A 19,427-nucleotide genomic window follows, 5' to 3' on the forward strand; every position below is an offset into this window, starting at 1 on the left:
TTCCACAATTGTCTTTCGTCTCCCACCAGATTCTGAAGCTGTATGCATGGGAGCCATCCTTCCTGGCACAGGTGGAAGGTATTAGGGGGCAAGAACTGAAAGTCATGAAGAAGTTTGCCTACCTGACATCTGTCTCTACCTTCATCTTCAGCTGCGCCCCATCTCTGGTGAGTCCTGTAAAGAAGCTTTTCACAAAGGGACCAGAAACAGCTGGTCAAGGATGGTCTTTTTTTCTTCACACTGTCTTTTTTTCCCCACAGGTTTCTCTGGCCACATTTGCAGTGTTTGTAGCTGTGAGCCCAAACAACGTGTTAACTGCTGAGAAAGCTTTCACTTCCATCTCTCTCTTCAACATCCTCCGGTTTCCCCTGGCCATGCTGCCCATGCTCATTGCTGCCATGGTGCAAGTAAGGAACAGCCTATACATGGGGCATGCACACACATCAAACTTATAGGGAAACTCACTTAACCTGTTCTTTCATACTTCAGACAACCGTGTCCAGGAAGCGCCTGGAGAAGTTTCTGGGAGGGGAAGACCTTGACAGTGACATTGTGCGCCATGACCCCAGTTTTAGTACGTTCACCTTCACTAGTTGCAGTGTTCCTCTGCTGAGTATTGACCAGTTTATTGGCAAATGTGAAGTTAATTGTATGTATCTGTTTTCATCTGTTAGACTCTGCTGTCAGCATACGTGATGGTTCCTTTGCTTGGGAAAGCGAAGGGGAGCCTCTGTTGAAAAAGTATGTTTATTGTGTTAAACAAAGTTAAACATTTTCATACAGGATATGGTTGCAAAACTTTTCCCCACTGTATTTTACAGTATTGAACATATTTGCTCTGTGTGTGTTTACCAGTGTGTCCTTAGAAATTAAGCCTGGGCGGTTAGTCGCAGTTGTGGGAGCTGTTGGCTCAGGGAAGTCCTCTCTCATATCTGCCCTCCTGGGAGAGATGCACAGCACCAAGGGCTTCATAAACATTATGGTAACACCTCCTTTCTGTCTTTATATCTGTCTGACAGTGACATTGTGCACAGTGTAAACCAAAATAACTCAGTGTCTATAGTACTCAAAAGATTAGAGATTATGATGATTATTAACAGCGTAACAGAACGGCCTCTCACTCTGACTGTGTCTCTCTTCAGGGCTCCGTTGCCTTTGTGCCACAGCAAGCCTGGATTCAAAATGCCACTCTGAGGGATAACGTTTTGTTTGGCACTCCGTACGAGGAAAGGAGGTTCCAGGAGGTGATACAGGCCTGTGCCCTCACGCCCGACCTGGAGCTGCTGCCTGGAGGAGACCTCACTGAGATTGGAGAGAAAGTACGTTTTGTGTTTGAGGTTTCAAGGATTTAAATATGATAATCATGAGAGTTTTGTTGCTGTGTAGACTGTTGCTATGAATGCTGTATGTAAAATCATTGTGACATTGATTATTGATCAAAACTCTCCTCTCCTCTCCTCTCCTCTCCTCTCCTCTCCTCTCCTCTCCTCTCCTCTCCTCTCCTCTCCTCTCCTCTCCTCTCCTCTCCTCTCCTCTCCTCTCCTCTCCTCAGGGTATCAACCTCTCAGGGGGTCAGAAGCAACGTGTGAGCTTGGCCAGAGCAGCTTTCAGTCAGGCTGATATTTATTTATTGGACGACCCCTTGTCTGCTGTGGATTCTCATGTGGGAAAACATCTGTTTGATAAAGTTATTGGACCCAATGGGATACTGAAAGACAAGGTTCGTGCCGGGCCTACATTAATGTATTGAGCAGTATTAAATATTTTAATTCAAAGAACCATCATTTGAAGATAGTAATTCACAGTAAAGTGTTGACTAGGGTATATCTTTAGTATTAGTGGCAAACAGTTTTGAACACATATATGTTTAAACAGAATAATAACAATGTGATAGTGGGTTTACAATCATCCTATTGACCCACTAGTACACATAAAATAGAGTGTAAAACATATTTTCCTTTGTCACTGCCTGAAGTCATTTGCAATTGTTTTGTCGGCACAGACTCGTGTCCTGGTGACTCATGGAGTAAGCTTCCTGCCTTATGTAGATGAAATAGTGGTGTTGGTAAATGGAAAAGTTTCTGAGATTGGATCGTACAGCAGCCTTCGTGCCAGCAGAGGAGCTTTTTCTGAGTTTCTAGACACATACGCCAAAGAACAAAGTAATCAGACCCAATCAGAGTCAGGTAATTACACCCCTTTCTCTCACTGCATTAGTAATACACAATAAATTGTACAAATTACAATTCTTTATAAATAATTATTTTATAGAATAAAAACTGATTCTGCATATGTATAGAATTAAAATGTATACAATGAAATGTCCAGTGACATAACTTGTGAAGTACAATTTGTGCATAAATGAAGAGTAATTGTATCCATAGATCCATATCTGGGCCTCTAATTTACAAGTCATATTTAATCATTTATACATCAATAGCATTTTTTTTTTAAATGGAAACATACTTTACATATTGGCATCTTAGATTTTTATGTAACGTGAATAATATTTCAGGTCTTTTTTCATATTTTCATCAATACTTTGTATAGGTTTTATTCACACAATTATTTCAAGCATTATATATTACTTTTCTGCCTATCTATGAGACATAACGTTCTGTGTAATGTTTATTCAGATCGTTCCCAGGATACTTCAGACTTGGAGCTCATCCCTGACATAGTAGACACTCAACCCGATTCTCCTTTGGAAGACACGGTTTCTAGTACACTGAAGAGAGAAAGCAGTATACGTCGCAGCCAGCGTAACAGCAGGTATGAGCACACTGAAGTGGTGGATGTCAACCTTGAGTTTCTTAATGCACATCATACAAAAAAAAAAAAAAAAAAGTTTTATTCTTTTAATCCTGCTGTCCTTCTCCATCTATTTTTTTCTTTTGTTTTTCTAGTGTCAGACTAAGAAAAAACAGTTCTATAAGAAAATCCGAAGATGTTGGTGAATCAAAGAAAGGCCAGAGGCTAATAGAGAAGGAAACTATGGAAACAGGACATGTAATGAATATGTTTTGGTCTGCATAAATACTTTTTTTAACATCTCAAAATGAGAACCTGTTTTCCTAAATGTGTCCTCTCTCTGATGTCCAGGTGAAGTTCTCAGTGTACCTCCAGTACTTGCGAGCCATGGGTTGGGGATATTCCGTTGTAGTCTTCCTGATTTACTTCATCCAGAACATTGCTTTCATCGGTCAGAACCTGTGGCTGAGTGAGTGGACCAATGATGCAGTGGAGTACTACAACATGACATACCCTGCCTGGAAGAGGGACACCAGGGTGGGAGTGTTCGGTGTTCTGGGAGTGGCTCAGGGTAACTGAACATTATCATTCTTTCTTCTTTTTAAAAAAAAAAAAAAAATGTTTTCAGGTTCATGTCAATTTTCCTCAAAGCTGAATTGAATTGTGGATTTCTAACTCAGGAAAAAAAGGAAATACGTTTATTTCCCAAAATGTTGTACTCTTCCTATAATCTGGTGTCCAGCAATTTTTCATACCATTTAACTATAATTTTCTTCGGCAACAGAATCACAGACAGGATGAACTTTGACTGGGAAATTACATAATGTATTTAGATATTATAAGATCTCTTTATTTTATAAGGACATCTATAGAGACTGCACTGATGTTGAAGCCAAGCTTTAAATTCTTTAGATGTTTCTTATTATTTTTAGTTACAAAGTGGGAATGTTTGATGTTACTGCTTAATAACTTGCTTAATTTGTAAAAGTATCTCATCAGATGTTGCACCAAGCTGGCTGCTGAAATACACAACTGACACATATTTGATTCGAGAAGAAATATAATACCACTGTGACCACAGATAGCATAAAAGACTCGACAAACTAATTTTGCCTTAACTGGAAATCAGATGTAATTTGAATTACTCCCACTGGTAACATTAACAATGTCTCACCTAGTCTGGGTGCCTTAACCAATAAAGATTTAAAAGAGGTCCCCACAACCTGTTGCAATCCTACTCTGCCCAACTGAGACAAGTAACCGAGGTCAGGTCACTCCTTTCAGACTTAGAAAAGGTCATCCATGCTTTTATGTCTTTCAGACTTGATTTTTGCAAAGTACTGTTCTCTGGTATCAGCAGGTGAAACATCCAAAGGCAGTTGATACCAAATGCTGTTTTTAGGTTTTTAACTTGTACTAAGAGAAGCAACTATGTTACACCAATCTTCCAGCCTTTCACTGGTTGCTAGTTAGTTTCAGAATTGAGTTTAAGATTTTACTGGGTGTTTTTAAAGTCTTGTTTCTATGATCTGCTAAATCTATGAGCACTAAGCGCTGCCTGAGACCCTCCAGCAGGGCCCCACTGAAGGTGACCGGTTCTTGAAGTTTGATCCTTGAGCTGTGAAATGTCTTAAGACTTATTGTTATCTCATGGCTTTTTCTAAGATGATGTAATTTATATTATTTTATCTTTTTATATCTTAAGGATCTGAGTATTAATATTACTTAATTAAATTACTTTACTCATTGTCAGTAATTTAACAATAGAAAAAAAGGGATTTCCCATCTCTATTTGGATACCCAAATAGATTTGCTCAATTTTAGTAACTGTAAGTGATTGGCTAAGAGGTAATTACATTTTGAATTCAAGAGCACTCAAGGCTTTATTGTGAGTGCCTATGTTTTTTTCAGCGTAAAAGACAGCACCGTTGCAGTAATTATTTAGAAAATAAATTTTTGATTTTGTTTCTAATCCTTAACATTTGTCATATTTGTATAGTACAAGCAAAATGGGTCTTTCAGAATTTATGAATGTACAAATTCAAACTTGTCTTTTTTTTTACCATTTAAAACGTTGGTGAAACGCAGAGCTTACATAAGTATATGTGTACAAAAAAAAACCCCACCCTATTCCTATTTCTAAGTCGAGAAAAGTGAGAAAAGTCATTCATATAGCTTTTTTCTCCCAACTCTTTTATGCTTTTGTCCAAAATGGATTTCACATTGTATTGGTGTAGATTGACATCTCAAAAACTCTCTGCTTTGATTGCAGGCATCTTTGTGTTCCTTGGTACAATGCTCATGGCCAATGCCGCCGTTGCTGCATCTGGTATCCTGCATTCACGCCTGTTTACCAACATGCTGCGAGTGCCCATGGTTTTCTTTGACACTACACCAATTGGAAGAGTTGTCAACCGCTTTGCAAAGGTAGGGTGTATCATTCACTTTTTCCTAATAATATGTAATAAAAGTACATTAACATCTGAAGAAAATCTCACTAACGTGTGTTGGCTGTGGGGGGGTCGTACAGACTCATTTTCACTTTAAAAATCTGCAAAATGAGTCATTTTTCTAAACTTTTGTAAAAATAAAAACCTGTTAATGTTTTTGAAATTGTAATTTTGAGAGGGTAACCTGGAATATTCTGCATAATATCATCTCAGCTGGATGCCAGGGTATGTCAGTGCAATCTGCTTGACTGTGAAGTTTCTTCATTCATTTTTAGTGGAGTTAATTTCACTACTCAAACAAAGTGGCTCCTTTTTCTGCCTGTAGCATTTATTATCATGGAGCCCTGTACAGAAAAAGCACTTTTGAATCCCTTTCCCGTCCTCAGGTGTACTTAAAAATGTCCATGTCCAGCAGGAACTCTGACATTCCAACAGCTGTTAAAGAGAAATAGAGGAACACATTGTGATTATACTATATTAATCTATTGTGGGTCACTTGAAAGCACAGTTTTAATGAAGACTAACTTTGTTAACACTGGTCCTGAAGGACATCTTCACCATAGATGAAGCTATCCCTCAATCCTTCCGCTCCTGGCTCCTTTGTCTGCTCGGCGTACTGGGGACACTTTTTGTCATCTGTCTGGCAACGCCTTTCTTTACCATAATCATCCTTCCTCTGGCCTTGATCTACTACTTTGTACAGGTAAGCTAAACAAAGAAGAAATGCACAATATAAAAACTATAAAACAGTGGGAAGGCTTTTTCCAATTATAAAGAGAATTGAAATTAACCTTCCACTATTTTTTTTTTTTTTTATTTTTTTTTTTTTTTTTTTTTTTGTCTCTAAACAGCGCTTCTACGTGGCCACTTCAAGACAGCTGCGTCGGCTGGACTCGGTGTCTCGCTCTCCTATATACTCTCACTTTAGTGAGACGGTGTCTGGTCTATCAGTGATAAGAGCCTACAATCATCAAGAGAGGTTTCTCAGACACAACGAAAAAACTATTGATGAAAACATCAAGAGTGTCTACCCGTGGATAGTGTCAAACAGGTTCGCTATTTATGACCAAGTGTACCTTCAAACATAGATCCTCAACATATTCAACACGATTGATGACACCCTTAAGTTTGCGTGTGTATTTCTACGTGTGTTTGTTTCCTCCACAGATGGCTGGCCATCCGTCTGGAGTTTCTTGGAAATCTGGTGGTGTTTTTTGCTGCTCTGCTTGCTGTTATTTCCAGAAAGTCTCTGGATAGTGGCCTTGTCGGGCTGTCTATATCCTACGCCCTTAATGTTAGTCACAGATACACTCACACTGTCCTCACACAAACACGGCAGATAATGATGATATTGATGGCAATAAGACTTACGTTGATGAGAATAATGATCATTATCTCCCTTGTTGGTGCAGGTGACTCAGACCCTCAACTGGCTGGTGAGGATGACCTCGGAACTGGAGACCAATATTGTAGCTGTGGAGAGAGTGAGTGAATACACCGAGCTTGAGAACGAGGTATGTTGAAATGAGAGCTGTTTCTATACAGTGGAAAAGCATTTTGTGAGCAAGACCGCATTTGTACTGTTTATAAAAGACTGCACAATGGTTCCACATTCCCACTGTTTTCATGAATAGGGTATGAACTTTAGTTGCCGAGCTGGTTAGTAGCACATTACTCCCCTTTGATTCCTTGAATTTTTAAATGAATACCTAAAAGTCTTTGCGACTTTTAGCTTGAGGGTGTATAAGAACTTTGCAAAGTGTCTTCAGATGGTGTCATTTTCATTTAGTTTTTTGGTTAATGTTTTTCTGGCTCTTTACTGTGTTCATTTTATCTTTTCGTATTTTTTTGGCACTCTCTTAGCTTAGATCAATAATAGACAGACATATCATCTTGACAACATCTACTCTGTCTTTTTTTTCTTCAGGCTAAGTGGGTAACTGACACTCGGCCTCCAGAGAAGTGGCCTCAGGCCGGAAGGCTACAGTTTGAAAACTATAAAGTCCGTTACAGACCTGGATTAGACCTGGTGCTGCATGGGATCACATGTCACATCGACAGCACCGAGAAGGTGTGTGTGTGTGTGTGTGTGTGTGTGTGTGTGTGTGTGTGTGTGTGTGTGTGTGTGTGTGTGTGTGTGTGTGTGTGTGTGTGTGTGTGTGTGTGTGTGTGTGTGTGTGTGTGTGTGTGTGTGTTTGTCTGTATACTGTATGTGACAGAGCAGACAAAGCTTGTCTAAGTGTAAGTCTAAGTGTAAATCAAAATTTTAGCAAGCTATATAGATAAACCCCAAGATCAATAGTGTTTTATCAGGGTGTACATAGCTAATTATGTCCAACATATATTTCAAGCAATAAAATAGTTGATTGAAATGTTTTTATTATATTTTAATACTTGATTCATATCACGTATTTATATAATATATTTTCTTGTGAATATAATTTGTGTCTGATAGTTATTGTTTTATTTTTTTCAACTTTGCCTTCTCCCTCATTGAAAAATCCAGAATCTATGAACATTTAAATATTGTTCAAATTTCAAAGTTTAACTATGGGACACATCACTGAAATAAGTTTCCCTTTGGGCCAGGGTTGGTTTCCAAACCAATTATGATGTCACAAATCCAGAAATAGATGATTGGTGACTGTAATTTTGAAAACGTGTTTTATCCTCTTTACTTTCTCTCACTGCATACAGATTGGCATTGTGGGCCGCACAGGAGCTGGAAAATCAAGTCTTACAAACTGCCTGTTTAGAATCATTGAGGCTGCTGAAGGTCGTATCCTCATTGATGATATAGATATCTCCACAATTGGACTTCATGACCTGAGAAACAGGCTCACGATCATACCGCAGGTATAAAAAACATAAAAACCATAACCCAGACACTACATTCATTTTTAAATAGTACACTGACCTATCCATCCTTCTCCGCATAGGATCCGATTTTGTTCTCTGGGACCCTGAGGATGAACTTGGACCCATTTGACATATTTAGTGATGAGGAGATTTGGAGAGTACTGCAGCTCTCTCATTTGAAGGACTATGTCGCCGGGCTTCAGGAAGGATTACAACATGAAGTTTCAGAAGGGGGAGAGAACCTCAGGTGGGTAATAAACATAGACTCTAAAAATGTTTAAAATGAAAGGTACAGCAAATAGGAACTTCTAACTCCTAATGGGTGTCCATTTGTGGTTTATTTTTATTTCCATGTGCTCCAAAAAAAAAATTCTCTTGAGATTTCAACACACACCATCACTCTCTTCCCAGTGTTGGGCAGAGGCAGCTGCTGTGTCTGGCTCGAGCACTGCTGAGGAAATCTCGTATCTTAATTCTGGATGAGGCCACGGCAGCTGTTGACCTGGAGACTGACGATCTGATTCAGAACACCATCCGCAAAGAGTTTTCACACTGTACTGTCCTCACCATTGCCCACCGCCTGCACAGTATCATGGACAGCTCCAGGTGAGTTAGTGTCCCAGTGAGTGTCTTTGCACTCATTTCAGTCCTATTAATAGCAAATGTCTTTTTCCACACTTGTTTTTTTTTTTTTTTGTACATAGTGAAAAATCCACAAGAGTTTTTTTTTTTTTTTTTTTTTTTAAATAGCACTTTAAATGATGTAGTATTGGGATGGTTCACTTTGGGCAATTCCTGTCAGTTTGAATTCATTTGTTGCCAGCGTACATAATGGAACAAATATTATAAAACATAAAAACTCAAAATGTCATGTCATCCCTCCTGTGCTGTCACACCACCCGGACTTTTATGATAATATCTTAAAATGACGAAGATCTTTTGTCATATTATGTGACTAGAATTACCACCTCACGGTGCTATGCCTCTGCCAGCTAGACACGTTGCAGTATATATCAATGTCTGTCCAGACTTATATAATATATGAAGAGAGGATTGTGATGAAATCCTTGTGTTATGTGTGCTTGGCCAATAAGGCGAGATAGTATACAAAGCTTCAAATATAGTTGTTGCTGCAAAGATGCTACAAGTTCTAAAATGTGGATGCTTCACACACATCTTCAGCCTGGCAGCACAGAAGATGTATACACTCATTTTCAAGGGTGGACACCCAAGATCAGTGGTTTTCAAAACAGCACTTGAAAGCACTATCTCGTCAGCAAACGGCATTTCCTGTCACATGCTCTTAATTTTCCTGTATGCTGAGCACTTGCAGGGCAGAGATATTGTTGGCCAAATCCTAGTCATTGAATAGATTATTTTTGTCTTTGTTTATTTTTATTTTTTTTGTGGGAAACAATGGGATAGTCTATTTTTAGGTTTCATGGGTCAGGATCTCCAGCAGTTGGGGTACATCCTGTGTTTGTAACAGATGCTTGATGCCCGCAGCTGTGAGGTCCAAGTCAGCCTCTAGAGATTCAAACATGAAAAGATCTGCGAGACTTCAAAGTCTCCAGTGACTTCTCTGGAAAGCTGCACCATATTATAAGAGAGGGAGTGAGAGGCGGCCATTGATTGTATTCTAGCGATTTTGGAAATCGGCGTTTCATCTTCAACAGTTAGATATCTATAGGTAATATACTGAAAACAGTTTCACTATCAGGCTCCAACACATGCAGATTGGATTAAACCTACTTTTTTTTTTTTTGTTGATAACAAGTTTTGTGCTCTAAATCTAAAAATGCTAAGTCTTGAAAACACGCTAAAATCAGAAATAATGCTTGAAACTGCATGCATTCAGCACATGATGAATGTGAACATCAGGTTGTACAACACAGTGGAATGGGCAATTTGATAATAAAAAGGCGTTTTCACTTGAGCAATATTTTTCAGTTCAAGTCCTTTAATTAATAACCATACTCACCAACTCCAATTCTTGTTTGTTTCTATCCATGAGCTGGCTTATTGTTCATGTTTGACGGCACAGATATAGACAAAATAATCTCCTCCACTTTTATATCTGTGGAATCCTCCTCTATCAGCCAGTATCGACAATAGTCAATGGGTTACTATTTCTGACTGTGTTCCTTTTCTACAGAGTGATGGTCCTCGACGCTGGTAAAATCGTGGAATTTGATTCTCCTAGCAACCTGCTTGATAAAGGAGGCCATTTCTATGCCATGGCAAAAGATGCTGGGATATCACCAGAATACATCACAGCTCTCTAATTTGCACATTTTCAAAACAAACTTTTCTTTTTTAAAGCTGGATCAATTTCTTAAATTCCTTTCTTAAGACCGCTTTTAAAAGCTAGACTATGTTTTGAGATTAAAAAAAATTGTAATGTATTTATAGGAAACAATATAAATAAATCATATTCTGTATGTAAATACATTTTATATGTGAACAATAAATATTCTTTCTCAAAACTTGCTTTACTGTCAACTGAAGTTGTTTAAACTTGTTTAAATTTTAAACCTCTGTGTCATATTGAACACGGGTTTGGCTGGGTTTGTATTAGAATAGTTTGACATTTTGGAAATTCTCCTCAATGCCTTCCAGTGAAGAGTTTAACTGGGAGATTGACCCCATTATGTCTGTATAGTAAACATACATCTACACCAAGCAGGAGCTGGTTAGCTTAATTTACAAAAAAAACTGGAAACTCAGTTAGTCTGATTCTATGAAAAGGAACCACCGGAACCCCCAAAGTCCACTAATTATGAGGTGATAGCCTTTGTGTTTAATCTTACAAAAACCAGAGTAACAACAATTTGCAATTTTGTGGAACCTAAGTACCTTCTTCCAATCTCTGATGGTTGCCTGATTACTGATTTTAGAATTTTGTAAGAATTATATATATGTGTAGACACACACAGAGCAAACAAAACGTTTTACAAATGCGCTCTAGCATGTTGTGCCTTTCTGTATGTGAGTGAGTGTGAATTTACGGAGAGAGGGAGGTGGGGGAACGGAGACGGAGATGGTGAATGAGCGGTAGTCGCAGAAGGATTAAGAGAATCACTGATGGAAAGAGGGAGACAACCAAAGAGGTGTTTTTTGCCTTTCTTCTCAAGAAGGTGAGTCTCCACATTACTTATCTAATACATTTTCAAATAAACTATTTTCAAATGTACTAGTATTACTGTAAAACAAACATCATCTTGACTTTGAGGTTTAGAAGTTACAACAGATTATGCAGCTGTGCATTTCAAATTTTAATCAGCTATTAGCAAAGCTGTCAGCTGCCTATTTCAGTATAATGATATGTTTTACAGATGCATATAAATGCAAATGAGTAGTCTGCATGTCCTTTGATTATTTTAATTTAGTTAGTTTCCCACTGTCTTGAACAGCCATTGTTTTAATGAATAGTTCACAAAAGGTAGCATAATTTGGTCTGAAAATGCAATTATGTTTTTATTTAGGATGGCTGTGGATGTACACCTATCTTTAATGTTATGCCTCTTTTTCTTCAAATATGTCTGTTATTAACTGAAGGATTTAGTTTGTGACAATGCATTTTAATGGATTTGGATATTCATTCTGTAATTTCAAGGTAAATATAAAAAAAATATTTTGTCAACTAAAAGTACAAACATGGGATAATTAAAACTCCTTTTTCTTCTCTCAGGGCCAATAATCAAAAGGTCACCTGCTTATAAACATCTGTCAAATAGGAGAGTATGTACAGACGCCCTTCACTCGAAATTAATGCAATACCTTGGAAAGGAACGGTAATGCTGCTCTGATTCGAAAAGGGAAAACGTAAATATTTTAATACAATAAATGAAACCCATTACCATTATGCATAGTCCAATTCAGTTATGGAATTTATACACTATTTCTCTGTAACATCTTTTTATTTCTCCCTCAGCATGAACATCTCAGACCAGATTTCATTCCTCTTCAGCTGTAATGTCAGCCCAAGTGAGATGCCACAGCTCGACATTAGTGTAACCAAAAGTGAGCCGCTAACAATTGCTGCCCCCATGACCATCTTCTACAGCATCATCTTCTTGTTTGGAGTATGAACATTCAATTTACTCTAAACCTTGACACACAAGCCAATTTCATTATTGGATTTTGAATTGTAAATGTGATGAAAAAATAAGTAAAGTAAAGCAGCAGCAGTTAGCAATAATACTAGTCATAGAGTGTTAATGATATATAGAACAGCAAACTATACCAATTTTCATATTATAAACCACTAAATTCTCTCCCTGAATTCTCTGCAGGTCTTATTCAATGGTGTGAGCATACTCACCCTCCTAATGGATGCTCATATGAAAGTCAGTGCCATTCGTTTCTACCTACTCAGCCTCGTTATATCAGGTACGCAGTACTACTATTCATCGTATGTATGTCCAGGACTGCCAATCAGAGGTGTAATCACTGAGTTAAAGTTACATTTCATTAGAAGTGATTGCATTATACCTGCCAAAATTCTAATTTAATAAACCTACTTTGTCTGGTACACATAATTATTGCCAATCCATTGAATAAGTTTCACTCTAAACAATAACTCTTCATATGTATGAGATTAAGTTTGACATTAAAACTTGTTGGCTCTTTTTTTTTAATTAAAAAGATGTAAGTATACACATCAAATACAAAATGCAACTGAAAAGCCAAGATTTTCATTTTTATGGTCTCCAGAATGACTCCTAATAATAAACTAAAATTACTACCTTGCAGTTGTATGTCAAGTTAAAGCTGACATTCAGTTTGTCCAAACTTATTTCATATATGTAGTGAAGCCTTTGAAGGAAAACAGAGTTGTAGCAATGTCAGCAGACAATGCTTTAAATATAAACGTTGCTGCAAAGAAGCTAGAAATTTGAGGAAGCTCCTTCAAGGTGTCCCCAAGGTATGGAGTTTACAATAGTAGATGAATATGAAGTCTTAGTGACCTTAACCTGTGCCTTTTAAATTTTTTTATTGATTTGTTTCCCATTGAATCCAAGTGAATATTTGTGCCAATTTTGAATAAATTCAAAATTCCTGAAAGTCTTCCTCGTGGTCAGTAGCATAGGAAAACTGAGGTCACTGTCACATTGACCTTTGACCCCTCAAAATCCTTTCATTCTCAAGGCCAATTGAACGTGTGTAGCACATTTTTTAAATTCCCTCATGGCTTTCCTAAAATATAGTATTCACAATCATAGGACAGATGGATGGATACTATGACCTTGACTTTTGGCCACTGGCCACCACAATTTAATCAGTTCATTCTTAAGTCTAAGTGAACATTTTGCTAAATGTGAAGGAATTAACTTCAGACGTTCCTGAGATATAAGCATGGGAGGATATAAGGTCACTCTGACCTTGACCTTTGTGATCAATATCGAATCAGTTGTTCCTTGGGACCAAGTTAATGTTTGTGCCAAATTAGAGGCAATTTCATAAAAGCAATTTTGAGATATTATGACCACAAGCATAGGATGGACTGATGGACATATGGATGGACAATTGGCTATCACCATCGCAGAGGGATAAAAAGTAGAGTTTTAATTCAAACCGGGACTTTCATTTATAAATTAGCATCTGTTGCATTCAAGCCCTTGACAAATGAGTGCACACAAGGTTGACACCTGTCACAGCCAGATAAATCTATCAGCATACAGACATTTCAACAGTAAACAGACATTTTAAATTTAGCGTCAGGTATTACATTCCTGCACTGGCTCTTTGGACAGGGCAATGAGCACCCGAGATTTCCACCGACCAAGTCTTTCCAAATATCAATAGCTTTGTGACACAGAGAAATGTATCCACTGTTTTACAGCCAACACAACAGTAGAGACAGAGTAGGCTACAGTGGCACTTATCACGTAAGCTTGTGTTTTTGCCAGCAAGATAAGTTACGCACTGCATGTTTTAATTAAAAATGTTTAATTGAAACCTGCAGACGGAACGTGCAAGTAAAATTTTAATTTGATTGAATTATTTCAAGTCAGTATTGTCTGTCATGGACTTTAGAAGCTCTTTTAAAATACCACATCTACAGTAAAATGCTTTTACTTCAAGGAACATTATCCTTCCAAAATTGCTAAATGATGTCTTTTTCGTTCTTTAAATTTCTAAATCTCAGACATTATGCAGGTGTTGACCATCCCAGTAACTGTGTATCGGTATTACTGGGAGAGCTACCCATGGCGGCTGGGCCAAACAATGTGCAAAGTCTACTTCATGGTTCGCCAAGTGTACTGTGCCACCACAAGCTGGGTTATAGTTACCTTCACCGCTGAGCGCTATGCAGCCATTTGCCACACCATGTGGTCTGTTTCCAGCTTGAAGGTTGAGTATTAACACAACAAACATACGACACATTTTGTGACATTTTATGAGCTACCTATATAGTGACCCCACCATACATTCTGTGGAAAAAAAGGAAAAGTTTAAAATTAATGTTTGATCCATTTTAGCACAGCTGTCATTATGTGGTGCGATTTTCATGTTGTTTCTTACCGCCGAAAAATCATATTAAATATATTCGTTGTTTCTATTCAAAGAAACAATTCAAACTGACCTGTATTAAAAAAAAAATACTGTATATAGGACTGGAAAGTATTCAATACCAGGGCATTTTCATGTTAAAAACATACAGAAAGAAAGAAAAAAAGTTTAATATGAGTTCACTTTTGCTTGCTCTATATTTGTGTCCCAGAATGAAAGGTAAAATAACTACAGACTGAAATTGGGGTCCACTATTTTCACAAAATGCAAAACATACACAACCAGTTATTTATATATATATGTGGTGCGATTTTCATGTTGTTTCTTACCGCCGAAAAATCATATTAAATATATTTGTTGTACAAGAGCTAACAAACTGATTTTTCTACCTTCTCTCCTTTCTTTTCAAAAGAAGTATCGAATGCCATGTCTTCTTTTAGTATGGATTATTTCTCTGGTCTCAGCCGTGCCATTTGCTCTGGTCTATGACCAGGCACGTGCCTGCATCCTGGACTACACTGCCAAGACTCAAGAAGATGCCTTTCATGTCTCCACCATGTGTGAGATGACAGAGCCGGATCCAGCACACATCTACAAAGGAGCCTTACTCCTGAGAGCAGGGTTTTTCTTCCTGGTGAGATGAGTGATATTAAACAGATTGGGTTTGCTCATTTCCATATAATACAGGCACTCAATAGGCCTATGCCTCTCCAACCACAGGTCCCGCTGGTCTCCATCTTTACTCTTTATATGCTCATTCTGCTCTATTTGAGAAGAAATGGTCGTCAACGGAGAAACATGGGTCTCACGCGACCAGATCCAGAAGGGAGACGAGATATCCAGTGTCATCAGAATGGAAAGCTACTTTTAAATGAAAAAAGAGCCCTGCAACTCATGGGTGAGCCATGGAAAATAACAAAACCCTGTTTATGTCTTGAAAATAGGCACTGTGAATCTCATGAAGGACTTAAGTGTAGTTTATACTTCAGCGTAAAATCTATAGAGATAGATAGATAGATAGATAGATAGATAGATAGATAGATAGATAGATAGATAGATAGATAGATAGATAGATAGATAGATAGATAGATAGATAGATAGATAGATAGATAGATAGATAGATAGATAGATAGATAGATAGATAGATAGATAGATAGATAGATAGATAGATAGATACTTGATTAATTTTTTTTTCTACAGCAGCATTTATAGATATATACAAATTAAAAAATGCACAATATACGCAATCAAAATAGAATAATATTAAATTAAACTAACTAAACAACAGTGCAAAGATTTAAACAAACAAACAACCAACAGTGCAACGGTGTTATTGTTGTGTGATGGATTTTGCCAGAGGTGATTTATTGTATAGTCTTATTGCAGCGGGCAGAAATGATCTCCTGTATCGGTCCTTGTGACAGCGGAGCTGGAGGAGTCTTTTGGAGAAAGTGCTCTGATGTCCCTGCAGCAGGTGGTGGAGAAGGTGGTCAGGATTATCCAATATGGATAATAATTTCTTCAGCGTCCTCCTCTCCACCACCTTTTCCAGACTGTCCAATTGGCACCCAATTGTGGAGCCGGCCTTCTTAACCACTTTGTTAAGTCTGTTGGTGTCGCAGCAGCATACCCAACACCGGAGCCTGACACAGTCATCTTCAGAAGTGTAATTACATGTCAACTGCAGCAACTATGATTGGTCCACTTGGTAACATTTTGTCATTTACATATTTCAGTTGTCGGACAAGCAAAGAAAATCCCCCCTCTTTCTGCCTTAATTGGTTCAATGGTCGTACATACCATCTACTCCGACGTTGTCTCTCTTTTCTGCGTTGCAGTAATTTCAGTAAAAGTAACTGTTCAACATTTAATAGCACCAACTCCAACATGATCCACTCAGTTTCAATCGCCATTGTTTGAAGTGCAAAAAGTTACTCAACAAAGTAGTAAAGAAACTCACCAAGCCACCAAAACACTGCAGTTGGTGTTTTGGTGGTTGAACCTGGAATCGTCTTTGTGTGAGCATCTGCAAAGTCTTTCATGAAGAGCTGTCATTATATTATTGGTAAAAGAGTCTAGTAGGCATTTAAAATGATTGGATTTTAATAGACACTGACTGCAAAAACATAGTTTTGAATTAAATGCTTCAACAAAGACAGATTGGACTTCTGAGTCTGAAATGCCATGGATTTACACTAAACATACAAATGAATGCCCTTTATTTTATTGACATAGTATTAATGGTCATTTAAACATTGTGAGCTATTAACATCTGCATTTTCTTTTCCAGGTGCAGTCGTAGTGGCATTTTTTGTTTGTAACTTCCCAGACATTGCCTCGTCGCTGATGCAGGTCTACGCGGTTGTGTGGTCCGACACAGTCCTCGTTGTCTACACCATCCTGAAATCGTACTTGTCACTTCCACTGTGGTATATCAACGGCGCTCTGGACCCGCTGTTGTTCTGTATTTCTTCCCACACATTCCGCAGGGCGTGCTGGAGAACTCTGGCTAGGCTCAGACCTCGCTGCTACTGGAATTATGCTGAGGCCGAGAGGCTCGAGCAAAGAAGCAAGCACACCAGCAAGAGAGAAGACAAAGAGTAATACGCTAACAAACAAATCTGATCACAGGGATGGGGAGAGCCATAAAAGCGCCTTTCAACATGAGCAGCAACAAAAAGCACTCTAAATAATGTGTATTACTCCTTCATGCTCTACAAATTTGTAACCACGGGATGTAAAAACAGAAAGTCATTTTTGTCTGTTCCTTTTTTGCTTTCTTTATTTTGATTTCATTACCCAGAGTCCAGCTGATATCAGAAAAATTAGCAGGTATTTTTTTTTTTATAAACTAAAAATGTTTACCATGTCTAGAAAATAGGTGGAATTACCCTGTATTTTACTGTTATGTGATATTTCAGTTTTTTTGTCACGCTATAGAAAACAATTATGTTCAGTGCAGTGAAACGTACATTATTAGGACACATCCCAGGAGACTTAATGTATGAATAAATTCTACTCTTATATTAGGTGTGATTCTGCATGACCAAAATATATTTATTACTATGTTGTTAATATACTGTTTGAAATACATTTTGTTCAAGATTATTATTTAGGTGTGTTGCTGATAATATAACCTTCAGATATCCATTCATTTTTAAGTCAGGAGAACAAGGAATGGAGAAAATGCTGGGACTAAAAAGAACATGTTCTTGTCTGGTCCTTGGATCAGCTTGACACAGTGCTTGTGAAATAGTAGGTTACTGTCCTGGATGAGTCATATGTGTTGTTTGCTGACAGTGTAATGACAGTTATGTGTTTTACCGTATTCTAACTTGGTTAGGTTTTTAAACATACTGAGTCAGTTTGTCTGTAGATTTTGGCACAGAGTATGTTTCTGATCTACATTTCAGATCCTTTTAAATCTTGGTGTGTTTTGTGTGTTATTAAAATACCTAATTTTGCCAAATATCTCAATGTGGTGTTGAGTGAAAGGAAGTGGAGTGGAAAAATCCCGTGTTGTCAAAACAACCAAGAGCAGAATAAATTATGAATTGAATGTAACCAACTAAGCCTACCAACAACAACTAATTTAGAAAAGCTGCAGACATGAAAAGTAAATGCACAACTGATGTCAATTTGCTTCACCACTATGAAATAGCTGCAGAATTTCTTAGCTTTGTTGCCCCTCAGGAGGGACACAATTTAGAGCTAAAGGATTTGGGCTGCTGACCCCCTCTCAGTTTAGTAATATGAATTGCAGTCAATTATATCCAAGAATAGAAAATACTGTTTCCCCTCTCCATGTGTTTCTTTTCATATTTTCGCTTTTCAATCTAAAACCATGTATAAAAAAAAAGAAGTCTGGCAGCCATTTTCTTCATCTAAAAGTGCAATAACAAGCTGACCTTTATCTGTAAAACCTGATGAATATATGAGCAACAGTGTTAAAATGTCCGTAAACAGTAGCAGTCTATGGGTGCTTCTCATTATCCGGTGCAAATAATTGATTCCGAGCATCAAGAAATTGATTATGTGTGTGCCTCTCTGGGAAGAATTTTACTTTCCCCCAGTTTTTGTTAGAATTTTTGAGATCCTGGTCAGAGATACTTTGGCCGAGTAATTACCATTACTAATTAGGGTCCTTATAGGTTCCCTCACTGGATTCCCTGTCACTCTGAGTTACCTATAGACACAAAAAAATGTGCAACAGTCATGGTGTGTACTCTATTACTTAAATGAAAACAATGATGTGGCTTAGTAAATAACGTGCACTGGCCTACAATCCTGAATTTGACTCTTCGAAAAAACATTTTTGAAAGGAGTTATCAATTAATAATAGATTTTCTAAAGTCTGAGCTGCACAGAGTGTGTCTTGTAGTCCAGTACCAAAACATTGCCACTGTTCTCAGAGGATCCAAGTGCATGACACGTGGAAACTAAAAGACTAATTTAATGAAAACAAAAGGTCCTTGGATGAAAAAACAGAAAGGTAAACCAGACAAAGAACCCACAAAGAAATATTATCCAACTCTGCATGGATGGATAGGATGACTGAATTGCCATTAAGATTTTACTTCGTTCATTCGAAATGAGAAATACATATTTGACGACCATCTGGTTCACATAAACTCAACACCAAATGAATGTTAATGTTTTAAATGTAAATGGTGCTCTGTGTCTGTTGGAAGAGCAAATAAGTGTTTTCAAATGCACCATGTCAACTTAATGATATGCTACTTTATCAACTCTTGTTGCATTGACCAAATATGCAAAAAAAGAAAAGAAAAAACAATCACAATTAAAACTGCAAGCAGTGATATGCGGGTTCAACTTTTAGTGAAGGTGAAA

At 37.7% G+C, this 19,427-nt stretch overlaps 1 protein-coding gene and 1 pseudogene across 1 annotated transcript; both read left to right on the forward strand.

Moving 5' to 3' along the window:
• Nucleotides 1-33: 33 nt before the first annotated feature.
• On the forward strand, nucleotides 34-10,449 carry abcc2 (ATP-binding cassette, sub-family C (CFTR/MRP), member 2). The gene is made up of 21 exons (XM_069692610.1): nucleotides 34-167; nucleotides 261-407; nucleotides 490-574; nucleotides 675-741; nucleotides 856-982; nucleotides 1,143-1,319; nucleotides 1,553-1,720; nucleotides 2,003-2,186; nucleotides 2,637-2,772; nucleotides 2,907-3,009; nucleotides 3,103-3,322; nucleotides 5,024-5,178; nucleotides 5,749-5,904; nucleotides 6,053-6,252; nucleotides 6,369-6,495; nucleotides 6,614-6,715; nucleotides 7,129-7,272; nucleotides 7,899-8,057; nucleotides 8,141-8,307; nucleotides 8,472-8,666; nucleotides 10,216-10,449. Exons 1-21 carry the CDS (start codon nucleotides 105-107, stop codon nucleotides 10,343-10,345), a joined length of 3,012 nt encoding a protein of 1,003 aa, XP_069548711.1. The 5' UTR covers nucleotides 34-104; the 3' UTR covers nucleotides 10,346-10,449.
• Nucleotides 10,450-11,995: 1,546 nt separating this feature from the next.
• On the forward strand, nucleotides 11,996-17,337 carry LOC138617495 (pyrokinin-1 receptor-like; annotated as a pseudogene).
• Nucleotides 17,338-19,427: the final 2,090 nt, after the last annotated feature.

Source organism: Brachyistius frenatus, unplaced genomic scaffold, assembly GCF_029030835.1.
Source record: "Brachyistius frenatus isolate BFR_SWC_R1_liver_20210118 unplaced genomic scaffold, ASM2903083v1 Contig_13, whole genome shotgun sequence".
NCBI lineage: Eukaryota > Metazoa > Chordata > Actinopteri > Embiotocidae > Brachyistius > Brachyistius frenatus.